Below are 21,855 nucleotides of genomic sequence, written 5' to 3'. Positions count from 1 at the left end.
ACGGTTTACTTTCAGGACATCAACTTTGTCTAAATTTTAAGGATGGGACATTAGCGCATCTCATTTGCTCTACAGTACACTACTTCCCAAGTAGCACACGTTGTCACAATTGAGTCGCAGCGGCTGATATGCGACAAATTTAAATGTAAAACTTCGGTTACAGTAACCTAAAATATAACAGTTGTGTAACCGAAATAGCGCAACTTATGTAACTAAATCTGGTTGCATTAACAGTTACTCAATAACCAATATGTAACATGTATAGTTACAAAATGGTTACTATTGAAGTTACACATAAACTGTAAATTGACTTTCAATTGGTGGCAAATTAGTTATCTTGTAACTTTTATTGCATAGCGAAAATGTAGCAGGTTTATTATTTCAATCTATGGCTGTCAACGTCAAGCAGTAAATTTAACTGTTGAATATAGAAGAGTGTATAAATTATTATTTCAACACAAATTTTAATGCAGTTTCAAATTTATGGTGAAATGCATGATTCTAGCTTTGAAAAATTCACGCGCTCTCATTTAATATAGCTTTTCGTTACTTACTTCTTTGAAAAATTGATGTTTTCTAAATCAAATATAAAAATTTAAATTTTAATTTTTTGATTTTTTAAATTTATTCTTAGCAATAATGAATTAGTGGAGCATTCACCTAGAAACCATTAAAAATCAAGTTGTTTTCGCTATCACTTCTATCACAGTAAAATTCATAGCCATTTTGCCTTTGGTTCTAACTACTACACCATCGTCCTTGAAGTTTTGTATCGTTTTCGGCATATTGCATGAAATGATTTTAAGCAGCCATTGTTCATTGTTCACATTGTTGATATCGGGAAAAGGTATTTTTTAGTGATTGTTGTAAAAAGAAAGTGTTAATTTAATATCAAAGAATAGTTTCAGTTTGAATAAAACAGTTACCACCAGTGTTAATCATAGAAGGTTACATTTCAGTTACATTCTAGTTGTACGTAACCTTAGCCTTCGACCTGGTTACGGTATCGGTTATACGGTAACCAATATTAAATCTGTTGTAGTCACTTATTTCTTATGTCGTCATTTCTAAGTTACACTGTAACCTATTTTCATTGCCGGTTTCGTTTCGATGTAACTTGATCGTTTTGACGTTTGAGAATAATCATCATTTGTTTACTTAATACCAATGTCTGGGCGGAGAAGATTCCAAGTACCATCAATTAAGTAAATAAACGCATTTACAAGAGCATTTCACAACCCGTGTACCAATTGTTTATCTTTACCATTAGCAATATTCTTCAGGTCTAGTTTTTCCTTAATCCGTTGTGTTTACAAGGAACAGTGAACAAATTGTTGCGAAAATGTTACTAGCCGACTTTTTTTGACTTCGTAACTGCTCGTAACGGAAAATTAACTGTTTTGCGACCAGCAAGTTGATGACAGTTTGGAAAAAGGTTTCATTTGTGTCACTTGATAACTATTTGGTAACTCGTAACTGAAAGGTGACTGTTTTGCGACGACCAAGTTGTTGACAGTTCGAAAAAAAGGTTTTAATTTGGTCATTTAGTAACTACCTGGTAACTTTTTGAGATTTTTGTCACTAGAAAACTAAAAAGTAACTATTTTTAATTTTATGTAACCTAACTCGTTACAAGTATCCTAAATGTAACTGCTGTGCAACCTTTTTTTATTTTTTTATTTTTATGATTAGTTACAAGTGCTACTTGGGTTCCAACACAAGGTTTAATAGACGGTACGGAAGAAAAACCGTTTGCATTTTATTCCGAATCCGAACTCCAATTTGGTGCTGGCGACACCTGGTGCCTATTTCACAATACCTTGATACGATTTAAATTTTATTTAACTACCTGCAGTATTATTGTTATCTCGTCGTTGTTTTCAACAATCTTGGCCTTCGAGTTCACCCTCAGCATTTACTGCACATTCACAAAATAAAAATAAATAAAAATATTTACTCCAAACAAGTAATAATCATAAGCATTTTAAATAATGAAGCAGTAATTGGAAAGTTAAAAATACTTACGAATCAAAATATCAGAAATTTCATCAGGCAAACCGTACTCTTTAAATTTTTGCTGCAGCAGCTTTCTTTCTACCACATTATTTTCAGCAGCCATTTTGAATTTTGAATCTGACAGCTCCGTCATGAGCGTCATGAGCCGCATATATTCAATTGATGTGGCTCACATTTGAATAGCAGATGCACCTTATATAACACAAAGTCAAGTCTGGTTTTAGTTTTCAGAAGCTCGCATAATGCTTGCAAAAGGGCTAATTATGCGACCTTTTGAAAACTAAAACCAGAAATGGTGAAGCATTTCAATGTTCGTTGTTGCCCATATGGACATCAAATGTTATTTGGTTTGCGTTACTACGTTACTACTGTTAATGTTAATGGTTAATGGGTAATGGTTAATGTTAAATCACTCGAGAATGACGTGGATTCCATTTGAAATGTGTATGGATGGAAGGACGAGTGAAAATGAAATGGATACAGCTGTTCATTTTCAAGCATTTGAATCGAGCGTTAAGATTATTTACAGTTCAGAAAATAAGACAATTACGGGGTTAATGCAACGATCCCACTGTCTCTATCTAGCAGCACCGCCCAGCCGAGATTCGAACATACTTACTTACTTAGGTGGCTTGCCGTCCTAAGACAAAGCCTGTTGAACAAAATTTCTCCATGTAACTCGGTTGAGGGCTACCGCTCTCCAATTCCTCGGACACCGAGTACTCTCCGCCAGATCTCGCTCCACCTGGTCTAACCATCTTGCTCGCTGCGCTCCTGGTCGTCTTGTTCCTACCGGATTTGAGGCGAACACCATCTTTGCAGGGCAGTTGTCCGGCATTCTTGCAACATGCCCTGCCCATCGCATCCGTCCAGCTTTAGCCACCTTCTGGATACTGGGTTCGCCATAGAGCTGTGCGAGTTCATGGTTCATCCTCCGCCTCCATACTCCGTTCTCCTGTACGCCGCCGAAGATCGTTCTTAGCACTCGTCGTTCGAAAACTCCGAGCACTCGCAGGTCCTCCTCGAGCATTGTCCATGTTTCATGCCCGTAGAGAACAACCGGTCTAATAAGCGTCTTGTACAGGGTGCACTTTGTACGGGGACTTAGTCTGCTCGACCGCAATTGCTTGTGGAGCCCATAGTAAGCACGACTTCCGCTGATAATACGCCTCCGAATCTCACGGCTGGTATCATTGTCCGCCGTTACCAGTGAGCCAAGGTAGACAAATTCATCGACTACCTCAAACTCATCGCCGTCTATCAATATACTACTGCCCAAGCGGTGTCGTTCGGCCTCGGTTCCGCTGGCCAGCATGTACTTTGTTTTAGACGTATTTACCTTTAACCCAATCTTTTCTGCTTCGCGCTTTAGTCTGGTGTACTGTTCAGCCACCGCCACAGATGTTCTGCCGATAATATCCATGTCATCGGCAAAGCAGACGAATTGACTAGATTTGTTGAATATCGTGCCCCGCGTGTTGATATCCGTTCGGTTCATAACACCTTGTAGCGCTATGTTGAACAGCAGGCATGAAAGACCATCACCTTGACGAAGCCCTCTGTGTGATTCGAATGAACTTGACAATCCACCCGAAATCCGAACACAGCACTGTGTACCATCCATCGTAGATTTAATCAGTTTGATGAGCTTCCTGGGGAAGCTGTTCTCGTCCATGATTTTCCATAGCTCTTTCCGGTCGATGGTATCATATGCGGCTTTGAAGTCAACGAATAAATGATGCGTGGGAACTCTGTATTCACGGCCCTTTTGGAGGATTTGCCGCAGTGTAAATATTTGATCCGTTGTAGACCGACCTTCGACGAAGCCGGCTTGATAAGTTCCCACAAATCTATTCGCAATTGGTGATAGACGGCGGAAAATGATTTGGGACAGCACTTTATAAGTGGCATTGAGAACGGTGATCGCTCGATAGTTCTCACAGTCCAACTTGTCGCCCTTTTTGTAGATCGGGCAGATAACCCCATCTTTCCACTCCTCCGGTAGCTGTTCCGTATCCCAAATTCTAACAATTAGTCGGTGCAGACAAACGGCCAGCTTTTCTGGTCCCATTTTAATAAGCTCCGCTCCGATGCCATTTTTTCCAGCTGACTTGTTGTTCTTTAGCTGCATGATGGCCTCCTTAATTTCGCCTATCGTTGGGGCTGGCACCTCTTCCCCGTTTGCTGCACCGTCGAAATCGCTTTCCCCGCCGCCATGGTTTTCCGCCTGGGCGCCATTCAGGTGTTCGTCGAAGTGCTGCTTCCACCTATCCGTCACCTCACGATCGTCCGTCAGAATACTGCCAGTCTTATCCCGACACATTTCGGCTCGCGGCACAAAGCCTTTGCGGGATCCGTTCAGTTTCTGGTAGAACTTCCGCGTTTCCTGAGAACGATGCAGCCGCTCCAACTCCGCATATTCCTGCTCTTCCAGGTTGCGCTTTTTCTCCCGAAAGATTTGGTTTCGCTGCATCTTTTTCTGTTTGTGTCTTTCCACGTTCTGACGTGTGGCACTGCGCATCTTGGCCGCCCGCGCAGCGTTCTCCTCATCCATCACCCTCCTACATTCATCGTCAAACCAATCGTTCCGCTGATTCCGGGCCACATGCCCGATGGAGCTCTCCGCTACACTGCTGATGGCTGTTTTGATAGTGTTCCAACAGTCCTCGAGAGGGGCTTCGTCCAGCTCGTCCTCTTCCGGCAGTGCAGCTTCGAGTGAATGCGCGTAGTTTGCGGCGACGTCTGGCTGCTTCAGCCGTGCGAGATCTAACCGAGGCTGGCGACGGTACCGAATGTTGTTCACAACGGAGAGTCTTGGGCGCATCTTAACCATCACTAGGTAGTGGTCCGAGTCAACGTTAGCGCTTCGATAGGATCTGACGTCGATAATGTCTGAGAAGTGCCGACTGTCGATCAAAACGTGGTCGATCTGTGATTCTGTCTGATTTGGTGACCTCCAGGTGTACTTATGGTGGATTCTGTGCTGGAAAAAGGTACTACGTACGGCCATATTCTTGGAGGCGACAAAGTCGATAAGTCTTAGGCCCATTTCATTGGTTCGCTGGTGTGCACTGAACCTTCCAATCACCGGTTTGTATTCCTCCTCCTGGCCGACCTGAGCATTGAAATCCCCGATGACGATCTTGATATCATGTTTTGGGCAGCGGTCGTATTCACTCTCCAACTGCGCGTAGAATTCATCCTTGTCGTCATCGGTACTTCTGAGGTGAGGGCTGTGCACGTTGATGATGCTTATGTTGAAGAATCGGCCCTTGATTCTCAACCTGCACATTCGAGGATTGATTGGCCACCACCCAATCACCCGTTTCCGCATCTCGCCCATCACTATGAAAGCTGTACCCAGCTCGTGTGTGTTGCCGCAGCTCTGGTAGATGGTATGTCCATCTCTGAACGTACGTACCGTTGAGCTCTTCCAGCACACCTCCTGCAGCGCTACGACGTCGAACTTGCGGCTCTTCAATACGTCGGAGAGCACTCGAGTGCTCCCTTGGAAGTTGAGAGATCGGCAGTTCCACGTGATTCGAACATATGACGACTAGTTTGTTAGACCAGAATTGTACCGGCGGCAGATCGGCATTGTAAATTTCACCTGCAAATAATGTCAAATCAAGCTGACAGTAGGCTGATCAGCTCATGGAAAGCTACAAGGATTGCTTTGTGCCAGTATTTGGAGCTCTTTTCCAATATGCTTCACTTTCGGGACATCAACCTGGGTGTATTCCTAGTAACATGCCCCGTAGAAGATATTTCTAGTATGATAAATGAGGAATTGCTTCATATCTTTGTTTCTGCATTCCTGAGTCTCTTTGGAACGCTTAATTAGGTAATTTCTTTTGTGTTTTCAACTAATTTGCTGTCAACTATTGTTAATTTATTCAGTGTCCTGTTGTTTTCAATGTTTCTTGTTGACCTCTTTTTATATCCAAACGAAATGACATGTGCTACCCGAAATACCCAAAAAAATCTAAAAAGCGAAGTATCGAAACTCAGAATTGAAAGTTTTTAACTCAAGTTTCCTATTGAAAATCTTCTACTAATGGACCAAACTTTCTGGAAGACTGCTCTACTTACCAGTTGGTACACGCTGCTTGCATTGATCATAAAGGTCGGCGCTAATGTCCAGATGCATTTGCACCAAAGAGCACGGTCATGAATCTTTATCTGAGTTACCTACTTTCGTGTGTACTAAAGGAACCTTTTGTGGAAGCCTTTCATACTGCCGTCTCATCCATGTTAAATACGTGAATATGTGACAAGTTTTTATTCCCAACAAATGTAAATATAAAACATGTTTCCTATTGTTTCGTACAGAGGGTCCACGATTTCTTCCTTTCTCTTGATTTCAACGTGTTGAATGAAATTAGGTACCATTTCTGGTTCCAGTGTGCATTTACTTATGATTGAATGTCACTTGAAAATCCATGCAATTTAGTAACTGAATTGAGTACTTAAGTGGAAACCAGCATTACCCATTTTAATTATTCACTCGCAGTTTTTCCATTCTTCTAGAGAATTTAAGTATTTGGTTCTAATTCTGACTTGGCCTACCTACCTGTGGTGTTCTGGACTGAAAAACCTTGTCCGACTTTCTTCAACACTTATTTATTTATTGGTCTATGTTCGCCGGATCGGCAGAAGAAAGGGATGAAATTAGAGATCTCCACTGCCGGCTTTTGCCTGTCGCCAAGACAGGTTTTTCCTTTTTCTTTTCCTTTTCCCGATATAATCTCGTAGCATTCGCATAGAATAGTAAACAAAACAAAAATTTCTGCTTCTGGTTTCGCTTCTTGGAAATCGTGGAACCGACAAGTTGATGAATTATTCATCCCTTATCATGACGAATAAAGCAACTTAATGTACATGAATAATTACAAAAAAATGCTATTCTAGACGAAAAAATCTTCCAAAAACTAACACAGTAGTCAGCGCATTGTCAAAAAAGCACTCGGAAAGGACGTTTCGGGCAGCACGCTGCGGCGAAGTTTTTTTTTGAGTTGTGTAATGCACCAAAAACATGTGATCAACTCTAAGCATCTATCCATTATATGCCACACAGAACACAGAACGAATTAACATTGGAAAAAAATTGAACAATATCATCATTAAGAGTTATCTATCTATTCCTATAAGCCTCTTATTTCGTCTGTAACCAAAAGCAGACCCCTGGCAAGACGCCATATTTTTGTAATAAGAATTGCATAACGCAAAGACCATTTATGCCAGATTGCGGTAAAGACAAGCATCAGTAACGTAGTTGCATCTCATTCATTTACATACTGTTAGAGATACATTTAGGCGTTTTGGTTAGACATTCCGGTTATCTCCGTTACAGTGTGAAGCTAGATCCTTAAAGTAAACCATTTTGTCAAAGAGTAAAAAAGCCTTGTCCACTTCAACCGGTTTTATTCATCAACATAAACTTAGACGTTAGACCAATTTGATGTCTTGAAAGTGAACCGTTATAAATTAGTGAGCGACTAGCCCGATGGGATACAAAACTACAAGTGTCAATTTTTTTCTAGGCTGATGTCTTGTATGAAAATAGGGTTAACGCAATATTTGTGCATGTGACGTGACGAATAATTCTCAAAGTGGAGTAGGATTAGCGACAATTTTATCTGAAAATAGGTTTTGAGCGTTTATTTTGCTGCTTTGCTTGCTATTTTTCACATACTATCGATGTATTGCTGTCATATATGAAAATATCTGAAAAAAGTAGTAAAGTGCGGAGGACGGTAGCTTATTCATGACATTTCAACCGGCAAAACTTTAACTAGCTGTCTACGTGCTAGTTGAAAGACAATTATACTTCAAATCAATCTGTCTTAATGGATTCTGCTATCAACTACTTTCAAGGAAATTGATAGATATGAATCGGTATTGTAAGGGATAACCCAGATTAATTATTTATTTTTTCCGTTTAACCGTAAGTTGTGCGTTCAATGACAAATATTTCATGTTTTAAGCTAACGTTCATCAACGCGTACCACTTTCCGACCATTTACCTAAAGTGGACTAGTTTTAAAACTGAATCGACCCTCTGATCGTTAACCCCGCATAATGATTTTCAGGTTTCAAAATAGGCGAAATGGAACCGACAGGCAAACGCAGCATTCGATCAATACAGGGCTTGCAGAGGGATTCTGAAATTTTGTACGTTGGCACGTACGGTTCCGTCGAGGATAGCGGAAAACGTGGCAAACTGAAGGATGTGTTCGATGTAGATTCCAACGGGTACGAAGAGGTAGACGACGAGGACAGTGAAAGCGGTGGATCGAATGCTCACAAATTCAACACCATCTCGAGATCCGTGAGCCAACCGGATTTCCTGGCCAACCTCAACGATGAGCTTACGAACGATGTTTTGCTACAAAGTAGACCCAGTATTTTCAATAGACCTTCGGGAAATTTGGCAATGACGTGAGTGGTCTTCCGGTGCATCCATAATTCAATGGTTTAATTTTAATACTTTTTAGGCGATCAGTTTCGACTGTGCTGGCACAGCTTGGCAATGAACAATCAACCAATGAGTCGTCCGATGGGTCTACGAAAGCGAAAATGAAGCTTGGTCCCATTAAGCCTCGTTCGCAGTTGGTCATTTCAGACTCCGAAAGCGACCATGATAGCTCTGACAACGAGGAAAACGAGTCACTAGCAATGTTGCGCTTCTTAGTCGCATTTAAACTCGAAGACTACTACCCAGTGTAAGACAAGTTTTAATTTTTGCGTAGTTCTTGATTATAATTGTACATTTTTAGTTTTCAGAAAAACGAGATCGACATGGAAACATTGATGCTTCTTACCGAAGGGGACATTAAATCACTAGACCTTCCTATTGGTCCCCACCGAAAATTGTGCAATGCAATTCAGGAACGAAGAGAAGCTCTTGCTAATCCCGGAACTATAGTGGACAGCCGGCTGTGAAGTGAAACTATTTGAAGTTTGGGAGTTAAATTTTAAACACACTTCTATATAAAAAATAATAATATGATGAACTCACAGTCGATGTACATACTGGAATAAACTACGAATAATTTTAATTACCTGGTATTGTTTCATGCTTTGATTATCAATTTAACAGTTAATTATGGTGGGCATGTGAGATTCACTAATTTAATTTGTAAAATAATGACGTGGTCATTTTGCCATTTACCGCTACTATCATTTATATACAAGCCTGAATATTTAGGCTACAAAAAGTCTAAAAGTAATGAAATTATTAATGTTGTCATTTTATAAGATGATGAAGCTTTGTTTCTAAATGGGAATGGTGTCCTAATTGACACAACCTAATTGAATTGGTGTCTGGACTATACCGGAAACCTATTTTTCTGGTTATCAGCGGGCTTAATTAAACGTTTCGATACTTGTGGGACCTTTGAGAGCTTTCTTACTTTGATGTACATCAAGTTGACTAGTTTTTGAATCTTTTGTGTTCCTTCAGTAAATATTACACAAATTTGGAATTATCATAATTATCGAACATGTCTTACTATTTCTTTCATAGCTCCATAGTTTTCTCAGATTGCCCAGCAATTGGTGATAATCAAGAGCCTACTGACTTTCATGTTAATTTGTAAAATGACGACCTTGGATAAGAAAATCAATTTAATTTATACTGATCGATTGAGTTTCCAGCCATCAAGAAGATCTTTTCTGGAGTTATTCCGGTACCTACAATAAAAGCGAATAACAGTCAATACAATTACATCTAGTTTTGACGCTGCTTTCGACGTACCCATTGGAATCCAATCATCGGCTAGTCCTGCGTCTTTTCTGGCAGAACGCAAAGCGTGCCGCAACGCATACGTCAGCACTGGCGTCATGCTAAACGCTGGCTCTCCCACCGCCTTCGACCGTAGTACACCGTGGGGATTGGAGCTGTTTCTCAGAAATTGCACCCGAAAATCGATCGGAATATCTTTCACCCCGGGAACTTTGTAGTTCCACGAACGGTTGTTCACTAGCTCGCCAGTCGCGAAATCGTATACCAACGCTTCCGTGAGATAATATCCAAGTCCCATGATGAACGAACCTTCTACTTGTCCGATATCGATTCCAGGACTCATACTCTCGCCAACATCTTCTAATATCTCCACGCGAGTTATTTGAACATTTCCGGTTAAGATGTCTACCTCGATTTCGGCACAGGTCAGACCCCAGATAACGTACGCTTCCAGGTCTGAGGGTTTGTGATGGTAGAATGCCGTAAGGTCTATGTTACCAGCGAAGGCCTGAGCAGTTATTTGTTCCCACGGTGCGGTTGGATTAGCTTCCCGCAAAGGTCTCAGACGCTCCAATAAAATATCACAGCATTTTTTGACTGCCTGTAATTTTTTTAAATGTTCGAGATGGTCACTTTTTCTTGCTTTCGTGCCACCGTAAGAGCACCACAATAATAAAATTGGTGGACAAGACACAAACACGTATCACTCTTACAACATTTAGGGATAAAAACAATATTAAAAGAAGTTATTTTTACCTACGCGTCGACCGGTTTCAGGCATTCTAAGCCTATCATCAGGACGATGCCGATGTCCAATCCATCGGCATCGGGTTGGACATCGTCCTGATGATAGGCTTAGAATGCCTGAAACCGGTCGACGCGTAGGTAAAAATAATTTCTTTTAATATTGTTTTTATCCTTAAATGTTGTAAGAGTGATACGTGTTTGTGTCTTGTCCACCAATTTTATTATTGTTCGAGATGGTGTACTATATATAGTGTGTCCGCACTTAACCAGTGCGTAGCATACTTACAAAAGCAGCAGTTTCACTGGCTCTACTATTTACGGTCGCAGAGTCGTTCGGTGACGTTAACGATGTGGTTGGTTTCACGGAGATCTTTTCCAACGGAACGCCAAGAAAGTGAGCTATCACTTGTGCTACCTTCGTATTGACACCTTGACCCATCTCGACGGCACCGTGTGTAACCGCCACCGAACCATCGATGTTGTAAACTGAAACCAAAGCGTTCCTAGTACCAGAATACTCCAACGGGTATTCCATCGGAATTATCGCAATGCCACGTTTTCTCCAACGATTTCGCGTGTTAAACATATTGATATCCTTCTTGCGTTCATCAAAATTGACATCTTTTCGAAATTTTGGCATTAGTTCAATCATTCTATTTTCCCTCGACATGTTCACCCTACGAACCGCCAACGGATCTTTGCCAGTGACGTGAGCAATATGTTCCATAATATTCTCTATCATAGCAATTCCATCTGACGAGCCAGGCGAACGACACCAGGTATTTGGAGGTACATCAGTTCGCGCAATGTTACCCACTAAGTTCCAACGATCAGTGAGATAACAATTTTTAAAAACATCGCTGGTCATGAAGGCGAGTTTTGTATTTGTTGAAGCTCCTCCATCGTGAGTGTAAGTGCAGTTTAATCGATTGATTTTTCCATCACGGTCTACATCCACTTCGTAATCGCAGCGTGACCCCATACGTTTTCCGATGGCGGACACATTAGATTCCATGAGCAATATCATGCGGATGGGACGCTGTGACAGATGCGCAGCCACAGCGCAAGCACAAGCAATTTGTGCTGAATACGCAATTTTTCCACCGTAGGCACCACCCAATCGACGGACGCTTAGGTTAAGTCGGCTCTGGGGAACTTTCAAAGCCTCAGAAACTGCTATCATAACGTGCGTAGTATATTGAGTTGCTGAATAGATATCCATGCCGTCTTCCTTCGGCACACAGAAGCAGGCCTGGGTTTCCATCGAATAGTGATACTGATCAGCTAAGTTCAGATAACCTTGGATTTTAATCGGTCCTTGTGCGCTGGATCTGCTGTACAGAGCACCGTGGCGATCGAAGCCTTGGTTCTCAATTCGATGGTACGCATGGTTTTCTAATACTTGCTGAACAGTGACGTACAGTGGTATATTGGCTAAGGGTGAAAGATAGAGAAAGAACGTTAATGTAACTAAATCGGAAAACAAAGTATCTTCCACATATGTAATGTCATTGTCCAAGTAACATTTTGAGCTTTATAGCACTCTTATGATGATATTTATGACCAATAGTGGTTATTCAAACCCTCGTCTCAATTAAGTTTTGAAAGAATTTAGCCCGAGCTATGAAAATTTGGGACGAATTACAGATGATTTAATTTTACCAAGCAATTACCCTGCCACCTGGGGGTGAATTTACTTATGTATCGCCAATCGTAGTAACCCTGTTGTATACAAAACTAAGTGTGGGTCATAGTGAAAACGCTCGATACTTTGTTCGTAGTGTCAGCTCCACACCAGTGGATGGAGTACGTTGGACATCGTGAGGTACTTCGTGTTCACTGGATATAACCGATTCAGATCCAGCTCTTACAACATCGTCTTCTTATCGGAGAAAGGCGAGAGCATCGAACGGAAGCCAGGTCCCGGCCGCCGAACAGTGCTGCACGAGCGTTAAGTCCAGCTAAAGCTAAAGAGGAAAACTGAGAGCAAGATGGCCTTGTCGTTCCATGCCTTGGATCGGGAGGTCAGAGCTACCAGCTAAACGGTGAAAAAGTACCCGTCCAAAATGGTCATTTTTTTGCGGAAGCATCAGTTCGAGATCAGCCGTATCTAAGCAGCACACAATCACCCATAAGTAAAGGCCACTGCTACTGGTGAAAAATATCTTTCCGATGAAACGCGACGTCGTGATTGTCATGAATACTGGCGCGGTAACGATAGCATGACGGTAGAGGAAATGTTTCGTCAAACACGTGCGTCTGTTCGCCAAGGGGGTGAGGCTAAAACAGCGTCTGTTCTCCATGTTAGGGGCGACTAATTATCATACTCGTCCTCGTGCCAGCGGGGACTCTAAACAGTGCTGTGCACGATGGTCCTCCGGCGAGACAGGGGGTTAGGGGCAGGCCCAACAAGCCGCCCTGGAAAATAAAAAGTTACCAACAACGAAGAAGAAACTAGGGATCGGAGAAATCGGCGTCGACTTACGCGATGAAATAAGAACTATGATTGGAAACTCGGGACATGGAATTTCAAATCGCTCGGCTTCCCGGCTTGCAATAGGATAATCTATGATGAACTATATCTCCGAAACTTCGAAGTCGTAGCACTGCAGGAACTTTGCTGGACAGGACAGAAGGTATGGAAAAGCGGGCATCGAGCGGCTACTTTCTACCAGAGCTGTGGCACCACTAACGAGCTGGGAACCGTCATGGGCTTCATAGAACTGGGAGAGATGCGCCAGCGTGTGATTGGTTGGCAACCGATCAACGCAAGGATGCGGAAGTTGAAGATTAAGGCCCGTTTCTTCAATTACAGTATCATCAATGTGCACTGCCCTCACGAAAGGAGACCCGATGACGAGAAGGAGGCGTTCTACGCGCAGCTGGAGCAGGTGTATGATGGCTGTCCGCGACGGGACGTGAAAATCGTCATCAGTGACATGAACGCGCAAGTAGGACGGGAAGCTATATATAGACCGGTGATCGGGCCAAACGGCCTGCATGCCGCAACGAACGACAACGGCCAACGATGCGTAAATTTTGCAGCTTCCGGCGGTATGGTAGTCCGAAGTACTTTCTTCCCCCGTAAAGATATCCACAAGGCCACCTGGAGATCACCAGACTAACGAATAGAAAACTAAATTGACCGTATTCTAATCGACGGTAAATTCTTCTCTGATGTTATAAACGTTCGCACCTACAGTAGTGCGAATATGGACCATTTCCTAGTTGCAGTCTGCATGCGCTCAAAACTCGACGGTGTATAACACGCGTCGAAGTCGTTCGCCGCGACCCAACATCGAGCAGCTACGAGACACCGAATTGGCCAGGAATACGCGCGGCAGCTGGAAGCAGCGCTACCAACGGAAGAGCAACTTGGCGCAGCAACTCTTGAAGATGGTTGGAAAGGCATTAAGACCGCCATCGGTAGTACTGTTCTAGCGGCACTAGGTACAATGAATTCGAACCGAAAAAACGATTGGTTCGAAAGGTGAATGCGAGCAACTAGTGCAGGAGAAGAATGCAGCTTTTTCCGGAGAAAAAGCGCCAACAGGAAGAACAAGATCGCTAGGCGACGGAAGAATTGTACCGTGCTAACGATAAACGGAAGTTCTGCGAGAAGTTAAACCGTGCGTGCATAGGCTATCTGCCGCAGGCCGATATGTGTCGGGACACAGACGGTAATCTTTCCACGATCGAACGTGAGGTGATCGATAGGTGGAAGCAGTATTATGACGAGCACCTTAACAGCGATGTATAGCTAAACATGAAGGTGACGATATGGCAATAGATCTTGGAGCACGTGCAGAAGACGACAGAATACCACCCCCCGAGGAGGTAACAGAAGAGATCGGTCGGCTGAAGAACAATAAAGCGGCTGGGGCTGATCAGCTACCCGGCGAGCTGCTGAAATACGGTGGTGACGCACTGGCTAGAGTACTGCACTGGATCATTGTCAAGATTTGGGAGGAGTGGCTACTACCGGAGGAGTGGATGGAAGGCATCGTGTGTCCGATCTACAAAAAGGGCGACAAGTTGGATTGTTGTAATTACCGCGCAATTACACTGTTGAACGCCGCCTACAAGGTACTCTCCCAACTTTTATGTCGTCGATTATCACCATTTGCAAAGGAGTTCGTGGGGCAATATCAAGCGGGATTCATGGGTGCCCGTGCCACCACGGATCAAATTTTCGCGCTTCGGCAAGTGTTGCAGAAATGTTGCGAATGCAACATGCCCACGCATCATTTATTCATCGAGTGGCACGATATTCAAGAAGTCCGTCCAGCTTCTTGGTTTCCCTGTCGACGTTGACATCATTACACGTACTACGTACCTTTGAGAATATGGCGGAAACGTACATCGGACTGAAAGCTGAAGCCACACGGATTGGACTTGTCATTAATGTATCGAAAACAAAATACATGAAAGGGAGAGGTTCTAGAGAAGTGAATGCTGACCTCTCTCCCCGGATTCATTTAGACGGTGATGAAATCGAGGTGGTAGAAGAGTTCGTGTATCTGGGCTCACTGGTTACCGCAGACAACGACACCAGCAGAGAAATACAAAGAAGCATTATGGCAGGAAATCGTGCCTACTTGGGACTCCGTAGGACGCTGTGATCGAGCGAAATTCGCCACCGCACGAAGTTAACAATGTTGGGAAGAATAAATGCTTAATGCGAGAAATGTAGATTCAGGCAAACTGAAAATTCTTGATATTAGGCCAAAAATATAGACTTAGCGAAGGTGAGAGTCGAACTCACAGCTCCCAATCTCTAGTTGAGCGTGTTGTTTAACCAATTACACCACTAAGCCGTCTATACTCTGTGGTCTTATATCAAGGTTTTGTTATGACGCTTGCCTGATTCTATCATTCATTCGCACATTTATCCAGCGCGAATATATTTTTGTTGACTGTATGTGTTGCGACCGCACAGATTGATAGACATATAGCTATTCGGTTTGTGCTTAACAACGTCTCAGTCGATAACCGTTCGAGCCAGCGGTTACATGTAGTGTGAGGATCCACTACGTATTGTTCTTTTTTCCTTTCTTTTCAACGACGTATAGCAGTCGGCTTTTTACTTTTCTGTTGGGAAGAATAAATGCTTAATGCGAGAAATGTAGATTCAGGCAAACTGAAAATTCTTGATATTAGGCCAAAAATATAGACTTAGCGAAGGTGAGAGTCGAACTCACAGCTCCCAATCTCTAGTTGAGCGTGTTGTTTAACCAATTACACCACTAAGCCGTCTATACTCTGTGGTCTTATATCAAGGTTTTGTTATGACGCTTGCCTGATTCTATCATTCATTCGCACATTTATCCAGCGCGAATATATGTTTTGTTGATCAGGCAAGCGTCATAACAAAACCTTGATATAAGACCACAGAGTATAGACGGCTTAGTGGTGTAATTGGTTAAACAACACGCTCAACTAGAGATTGGGAGCTGTGAGTTCGACTCTCACCTTCGCTAAGTCTATATTTTTGGCCTAATATCAAGAAATTTCAGTTTGCCTGAATCTACATTTCTCGCATTAAGCATTTATTCTTCCCAACAGAAAAGTAAAAAGCCGACTGCTATACGTCGTTGAAAAGAAAGGAAAAAAGAACAATACGTAGTGGATCCTCACACTACATGTAACCGCTGGCTCGAACGGTTATCGACTGAGACGTTGTTAAGCACAAACCGAATAGCTATATGTCTATCAATCTGTGCGGTCGCAACACATACAGTCAACAAAAATATATTCGCGCTGGATAAATGTGCGAATGAATGATAGAATCAGGCAAGCGTCATAACAAAACCTTGATATAAGACCACAGAGTATAGACGGCTTAGTGGTGTAATTGGTTAAACAACACGCTCAACTAGAGATTGGGAGCTGTGAGTTCGACTCTCACCTTCGCTAAGTCTATATTTTTGGCCTAATATCAAGAATTTTCAGTTTGCCTGAATCTACATTTCTCGCATTAAGCATTTATTCTTCCCAACAGAAAAGTAAAAAGCCGACTGCTATACGTCGTTGAAAAGAAAGGAAAAAAGAAGTTAACAATCTACAAGACGCTGATTAGACTGGTAGTCCTTTACAGCCATGAGGCATGGACTATGCTCATGGAGGACCAACGCGCCCTTAGTGTTTTCGAGCGGAAGGTGTTGCGCACCATCTACGGCGGAGTGCAGATGAAAGACGGAACGTGGAGGAGGCGCACGAACCATGAATTGCATCAGCTGCTTAGGGAACCAACCATCACTCACACCACAAAAATCGGTCGCCTGCGATGGGCTGGGCACGTCGTGAGGATGTCGGACGACAGCTCGGTTAAAAAAGCTCTCAATAATGTTCCGACTGGAACGAGACGGCAGGGCACGCAGCGAGCAAGATGGTTCAATCAAGTGGAAGGCGACCTGCGGACCCTACGCAAACTACGTGGCTGACGAATTGCGGTCATGTACCGAGTAGAATGGAGACGCCTTCTTCGTACAGTAGAGGAAACTACGGCCTGGAGCTGATTAATGGATGGTTGTCATGATGGATGACAAAACCTTGAAGCTGAACGGCAACAACGGCGCTGATGCCAAATGTATCTCCTACATTAAATTCCCGAAGAAGGTCCTTCTGTAGCTGACGATTAGACGAGAAGCGAAGGTCCAAGCCGTTGTTGTTTCTTTCAGGATTTGCGGCGAATGGGAAGGTATGCAGCACGAAATGCCAAAACATCAAACGTCGTGCCGTAGACCGCTAACCCTCCCAATGTCTCTCCTCCAGTTGCGACCAATAGAAAATTTTGGGGTGAATCTCACGCGGAGGATCTACTATAATAATTTCGTGACTAAAAAGAAATAAGTAGCTGATCGACAAACTATCCTGTTCAGCTGGCTATAGAAACTCTCTTTCTCCTGCAGGTCGGTTGCATCTGTTGGCGCATAGCACTAGCTTGCTGCAAAGTTTCTAACCTGTGTTCTGAATCTGGCAACGATTATTCTTTCGTTTACCGGTTCCCACTTTATCAGGGCCGCATGTACCCCTGGATTCAGTAGGAATCCAACTCCTCTTTCTCGAGTAGCATTTTCATCTCGTATGCGAGAGTAGAGCAAGACTTGCCCGGTTGATGTCGTGTGTTCGCCAGCGGACCTCGCTCGGTCCCAGAATTTAGAACTTCAGGTGGCAAATACCATTCTTATAACTTGCCTTGTCAGAGGCTTCATTGTTAGTAAATGCAGAATTCAGTAGGTTGAAGCGGCTCTATGAGCTTGAGACAACTGCGCTGCCCACACACTAAGACCCTGAATGCCGTCGATGTTTCCAAACAGAAGGCGCTGCCGGATATCTACCGGTAATCTGTGAAGCCTAGGAGTTGGCTAAAAGCCTAGGTGCTACATTCCGTTATCGAAACTTGACCTTCTGTTTTTATACGACAGACTTCGCAGCCAGCTTTTAGAGTACATGACAATCGCAGGGTCAGTTGCTACGATCCTATTGACTCTAACAGCCTCTCCCAGACGAGATTCGAACATACGACGACTGGCTTATTAGGCCAGCGTCATGCCTCGAAGCCAACTAGAAGTTGGCTAACTTTGCTAAAGATCGTTCTCTTGTTTCGATGCCCGCTCTGCGGATCACCCCCGTAATAGAGATTGTTGCGGTAAAAAGCCGCATTTTAACGATTAACGATAACCAGTATACTCGAGCAAACGGCGATGAACCTCTCATAGCAGCACTCGTGTATTATTTATTTCTTGCGAGGTTAGTCACGACAATCACGATGAGCGATGCTGAAATACCTACAGGATAAACCATCACTTTGTCTCAACTCTCGTCGCGTCTTGAGGAAACTTGAGATGCGCACCAAATACATCACTCGATCCAATAATAGCTCTGATCAGCTGCTTCAGTTTAACTGAAAATCCGAGTCCGTGCATTATCTGCAATAGCTGATCACGATCGACTGTATCGTATGCTGCTTTGAAGTCATTAAAGGTGTGATGCGCGGGCATGTTGTACTCCTGACATTTCTACAAGATCTGTCGCGTGGTAAAAATATGGTCCGCAGTGGCGCGAACTTTCACAAACCTCACCTAATGATTCCATACGACGCCTTGTGCTGTCGGTGACAGTTAGCGTAACATGATCTGGGTGAGTACCTTGTAGACGGTGTTCACCAGTGTTACGCCGCGAAGGTTGCATGTTTATAAAGCTTTGCTGCCAGTCCGTACCAGCAGCTTTGTTGATCTTCAGCAACCCGGTTTCTCGTATGTAGTCCTTACGAGATTGGGTCACCTTCTCATAAATTTGCGCGTGTCATTAGCTCGGTATAATTATCATAATTCTTCATGAGCTATGTCCTCCTTCTGGCGCTTTTTAAACCTCAAGATCGTGGTCAACCACGGTCCTGCTAGGCAGCCATGTTTTTGCAGTCAACATCTAACCATTTGCGTAAATGAAACAGCATGACACCGCTATACGTTCTGTTCGTTGCACTCTGCAAAGCCGGTATGCTAGCAGATGGGTAGTATTTTCAAATCTTAGCCAGATTTTTGCAAATAATACCCACGCCGGCAGTAGATGTTGGCTACTGTCAAACACATTGAGTAGGGATAGGGTTGCCAGTCCCTGGTGGTCAACTGATTCCTTGCTCGTCAGTATTTAATCAAGTTCTCTTTAGTGCCAAAGCTCAGATTCGGGCAGCTTACGATTCGTTTTTGATCGGCTCAAGGTCATAGTCAAAAGGCTGTATTGTCTTGTTTTTCCGTTAAGTCAGTAGAAAATAAAATTTATAATACAAAATACTTACGGATTCTCTCGTAACATACGTCTACCAATGCGGCAGCGCGATTCGCCAGCTCGAATGATTCGGCAACAACCAAACCGATCGGTTGGCTATGAAATTTGACCTCTCCACTGCAGAAAATTTCTTCCACCTCGCTATTGCCAAGCTCGAGAGGCATGTAATTGTTAATGCCCGGTATATTTTTGGCCGAATAAAATGCAATCACGCCTTCAATAGCCTGAAGAAAAAAAAACGATACGATTAGTCAAAGATGTCATTATTTGTTACTGATTTAGTACCAACGCTTTCGATGCATCGATCTTTACGATTCGAACGTGAACCGCTTTAGCCAATACGAAAGCAGCATGCAGTTCATTCACCATCTGGGGCATGTCGTTGATATATTCGGCTTCTCCAGAGGTTTGCGCTAAACCCTCTATTTTTGGAATATTTTGCGTTAATGGCCATTTCTTCGGATATGTATCGTAGCTTTGCTTGCCCATTGAAAGTGGGCGCTGTAGTTTTGAACCCCCACTTTTAAACTTAGGATCTAGCTCAACAGAATCATCGACAGCCAGATTCAATACAAACTTGTAAAATAATGAAATTGCTAGCTGTTTCCGATAGGCAGGTGAAGCATCCGGTAGAACCCAGTCAGGTTCCAGCTCAGTACATAATATTTGCACTGCCTGTTGCAGGGTGTCGTTATTCAATAGTGGTCTTCCGAGTAGAAAGTTTTCAGTTTGCGAAGCATGAACAAAAGCAGGATTTATGCCACCAAACACAATAGTCACTTGCTCAGAAATTTTTCCCGTTCTGCAAAATTTCACCAGGAATCCGGCATTGACATAGGCACGAGAATTTTTGGCAACTGGCATAATTTTAAACGATCTAAACACGGAATTGGTAGGATCTAATGAAGGCACCGTAATGCTAACGATGATTTTTTTAGTCATATTCACTGTTAAAAATTCCATTGGGCTTACAACGATTGGCAGCGAATCCGTTTCTTGAATATTTGGAAAGGTTTATCAGATGTTAAGAAATCTTTCAAAATAGGTAGCTCAACTCACCAATTAATATTGTTGCTCCAGCAGTCTCAAGCAAAAGAAATATATCGGAGGGAAATTCAGGATGTTGATGTTTTATCATTAGGTTGCCGGCTATGGTTCCGAAATTACGTACTGAACGATTCGCAACCAGCCGTACGTGTTCTATTAGACTCTTCATGTATTGAAATCGCAGATTTTCTCGAACGGCTTCATTCATTATTTCTATAAACTCACTAAGAGATACATTAGCCCCGATAGTCAGATCCTGTCCGATTGATCTTTCGTGTAAACTTTTTACCGAGCTCACGTCAATAAACACTTCCAAATCATCTCGTCGACGGTAAACTCCATGTGCTGTGTTACCATTTACTAGCATGTATTGTTTATCGGCAATGGTTTTGAATATTTCCTGAATACTACTAACACTGAAAACTTTATACCATTCTTTTCCATCTTTTTCTTTTAAATGAATCGTTTTTTCTCCGAATGAGTTGCGGAGCTTTCCGCAAACATTCTTGCAAATTTTCCTCGAACAATCCTTTCCTATTCCTATCTCCTCAATGTCGCGACACAATGTGACGATATTGCTACTGGCATCCGTTGCGAATGATTTGAATGCATCAAGAATGGGTCGATAGCCGGTGCATCGGCATATGTTGCCATCCAACGAATCCTCTACTTCATGCATGGTGACTGCATCCTGGTTGGCCTCTAATAGGCTATACATGCTCATCACCATGCCTGCCGAACAGTAGCCACACTGGGACCCATTAAAAGCGGCTAGCCGCCGTTGAACCGGATGATAGCCGGTGGTTTTACTGCCAATTCCTTCGGTCGTTACAATATCTCGACCATGGCAGGAGTATACCGGTAGAAGGCACTGTCATGTTTCAAGAATACAAACAAATTACGAATACTGAATTCTCTTAGTTCCTATGTGGTTCAACTCACCGAGTTTACGGATTTTGTGATAATATCTCCGGTGATCGGATGAACTTCACTAACGCTGACAACGCATGATCCGCAACCTCCTTCACGGCACATGAATTTAGTTCCCTTCAACTGGGTGTAATCACGTATAAAGGTGTTCAGCGAGGTATCGACCGGAACGTTTTGTGGATCAACTGTTAAAATTTGAATAGCAAAAAAATTGGTGTGAATACAATTAATCAACAAATTGAAAACTGAAATGAAAATCAGCTTGTTTTCTCATTATTGGAAAGGAAACATGTACCTGATGCAAAAAAAATCAATTGGATTATCTGAAAAGCTTCGATATATAAACCGGAAATACATTGGGTTGTTCAATGGCAGGTGGGAATCGAACCCACATCTCTCGGGTGCTGATCATAGTGTGATGCCTTTACACCACCTCCGCATCCCGGTAGTCTAATTTCTAGTTTTGTTGCGCTCTTTCAATTTTACCATTCCACACACACCACGCTCTTACTCATCGACAATGTTGTTTTTGGTTTGACAGCTCACGTTTCATACCCTATCTAGCAATAACTCTATCT

General features: G+C 42.9%; 2 protein-coding genes across 6 annotated transcripts in view; one reads left to right on the top strand and one right to left on the bottom strand.

The window, feature by feature from the left end:
• LOC128734350 (pre-mRNA splicing regulator USH1G) overlaps positions 1-9,063 on the top strand; it is a 30,168-nt gene extending 21,105 nt beyond the window's left edge. For all 5 annotated transcript variants that reach the window (XM_053828506.1, XM_053828507.1, XM_053828505.1 and 2 more), the window contains exons 6-8: positions 8,109-8,457; positions 8,514-8,741; positions 8,796-9,063. In XM_053828506.1, the coding sequence (XP_053684481.1) occupies positions 8,109-8,457; positions 8,514-8,741; positions 8,796-8,961 (743 nt within the window). In that variant the 3' untranslated portion in view covers positions 8,962-9,063. The remainder of the gene's footprint in view (positions 1-8,108; positions 8,458-8,513; positions 8,742-8,795) is intronic.
• Positions 9,064-9,640: 577 nt separating this feature from the next.
• LOC128736925 (aldehyde oxidase 1-like) lies at positions 9,641-21,442 on the bottom strand. Its single transcript, XM_053831437.1, has 7 exons — positions 21,290-21,442; positions 20,360-21,218; positions 19,586-20,295; positions 19,311-19,524; positions 10,797-11,944; positions 9,776-10,364; positions 9,641-9,711 (listed from the first exon to the last, which is right to left on the bottom strand). The coding sequence occupies exons 1-7, from the start codon at positions 21,380-21,382 to the stop codon at positions 9,641-9,643; spliced, it is 3,684 nt and encodes a 1,227-aa protein (XP_053687412.1). The 5' UTR covers positions 21,383-21,442.
• Positions 21,443-21,855: the final 413 nt, after the last annotated feature.

This window comes from Sabethes cyaneus, chromosome 2 (assembly GCF_943734655.1).
Source record: "Sabethes cyaneus chromosome 2, idSabCyanKW18_F2, whole genome shotgun sequence".
NCBI classification, from domain to species: Eukaryota; Metazoa; Arthropoda; class Insecta; order Diptera; family Culicidae; genus Sabethes; species Sabethes cyaneus.
The sequence above is the reverse complement of the archived record's forward strand: the minus strand, read 5'-3'. Positions and strand labels throughout refer to the sequence as shown.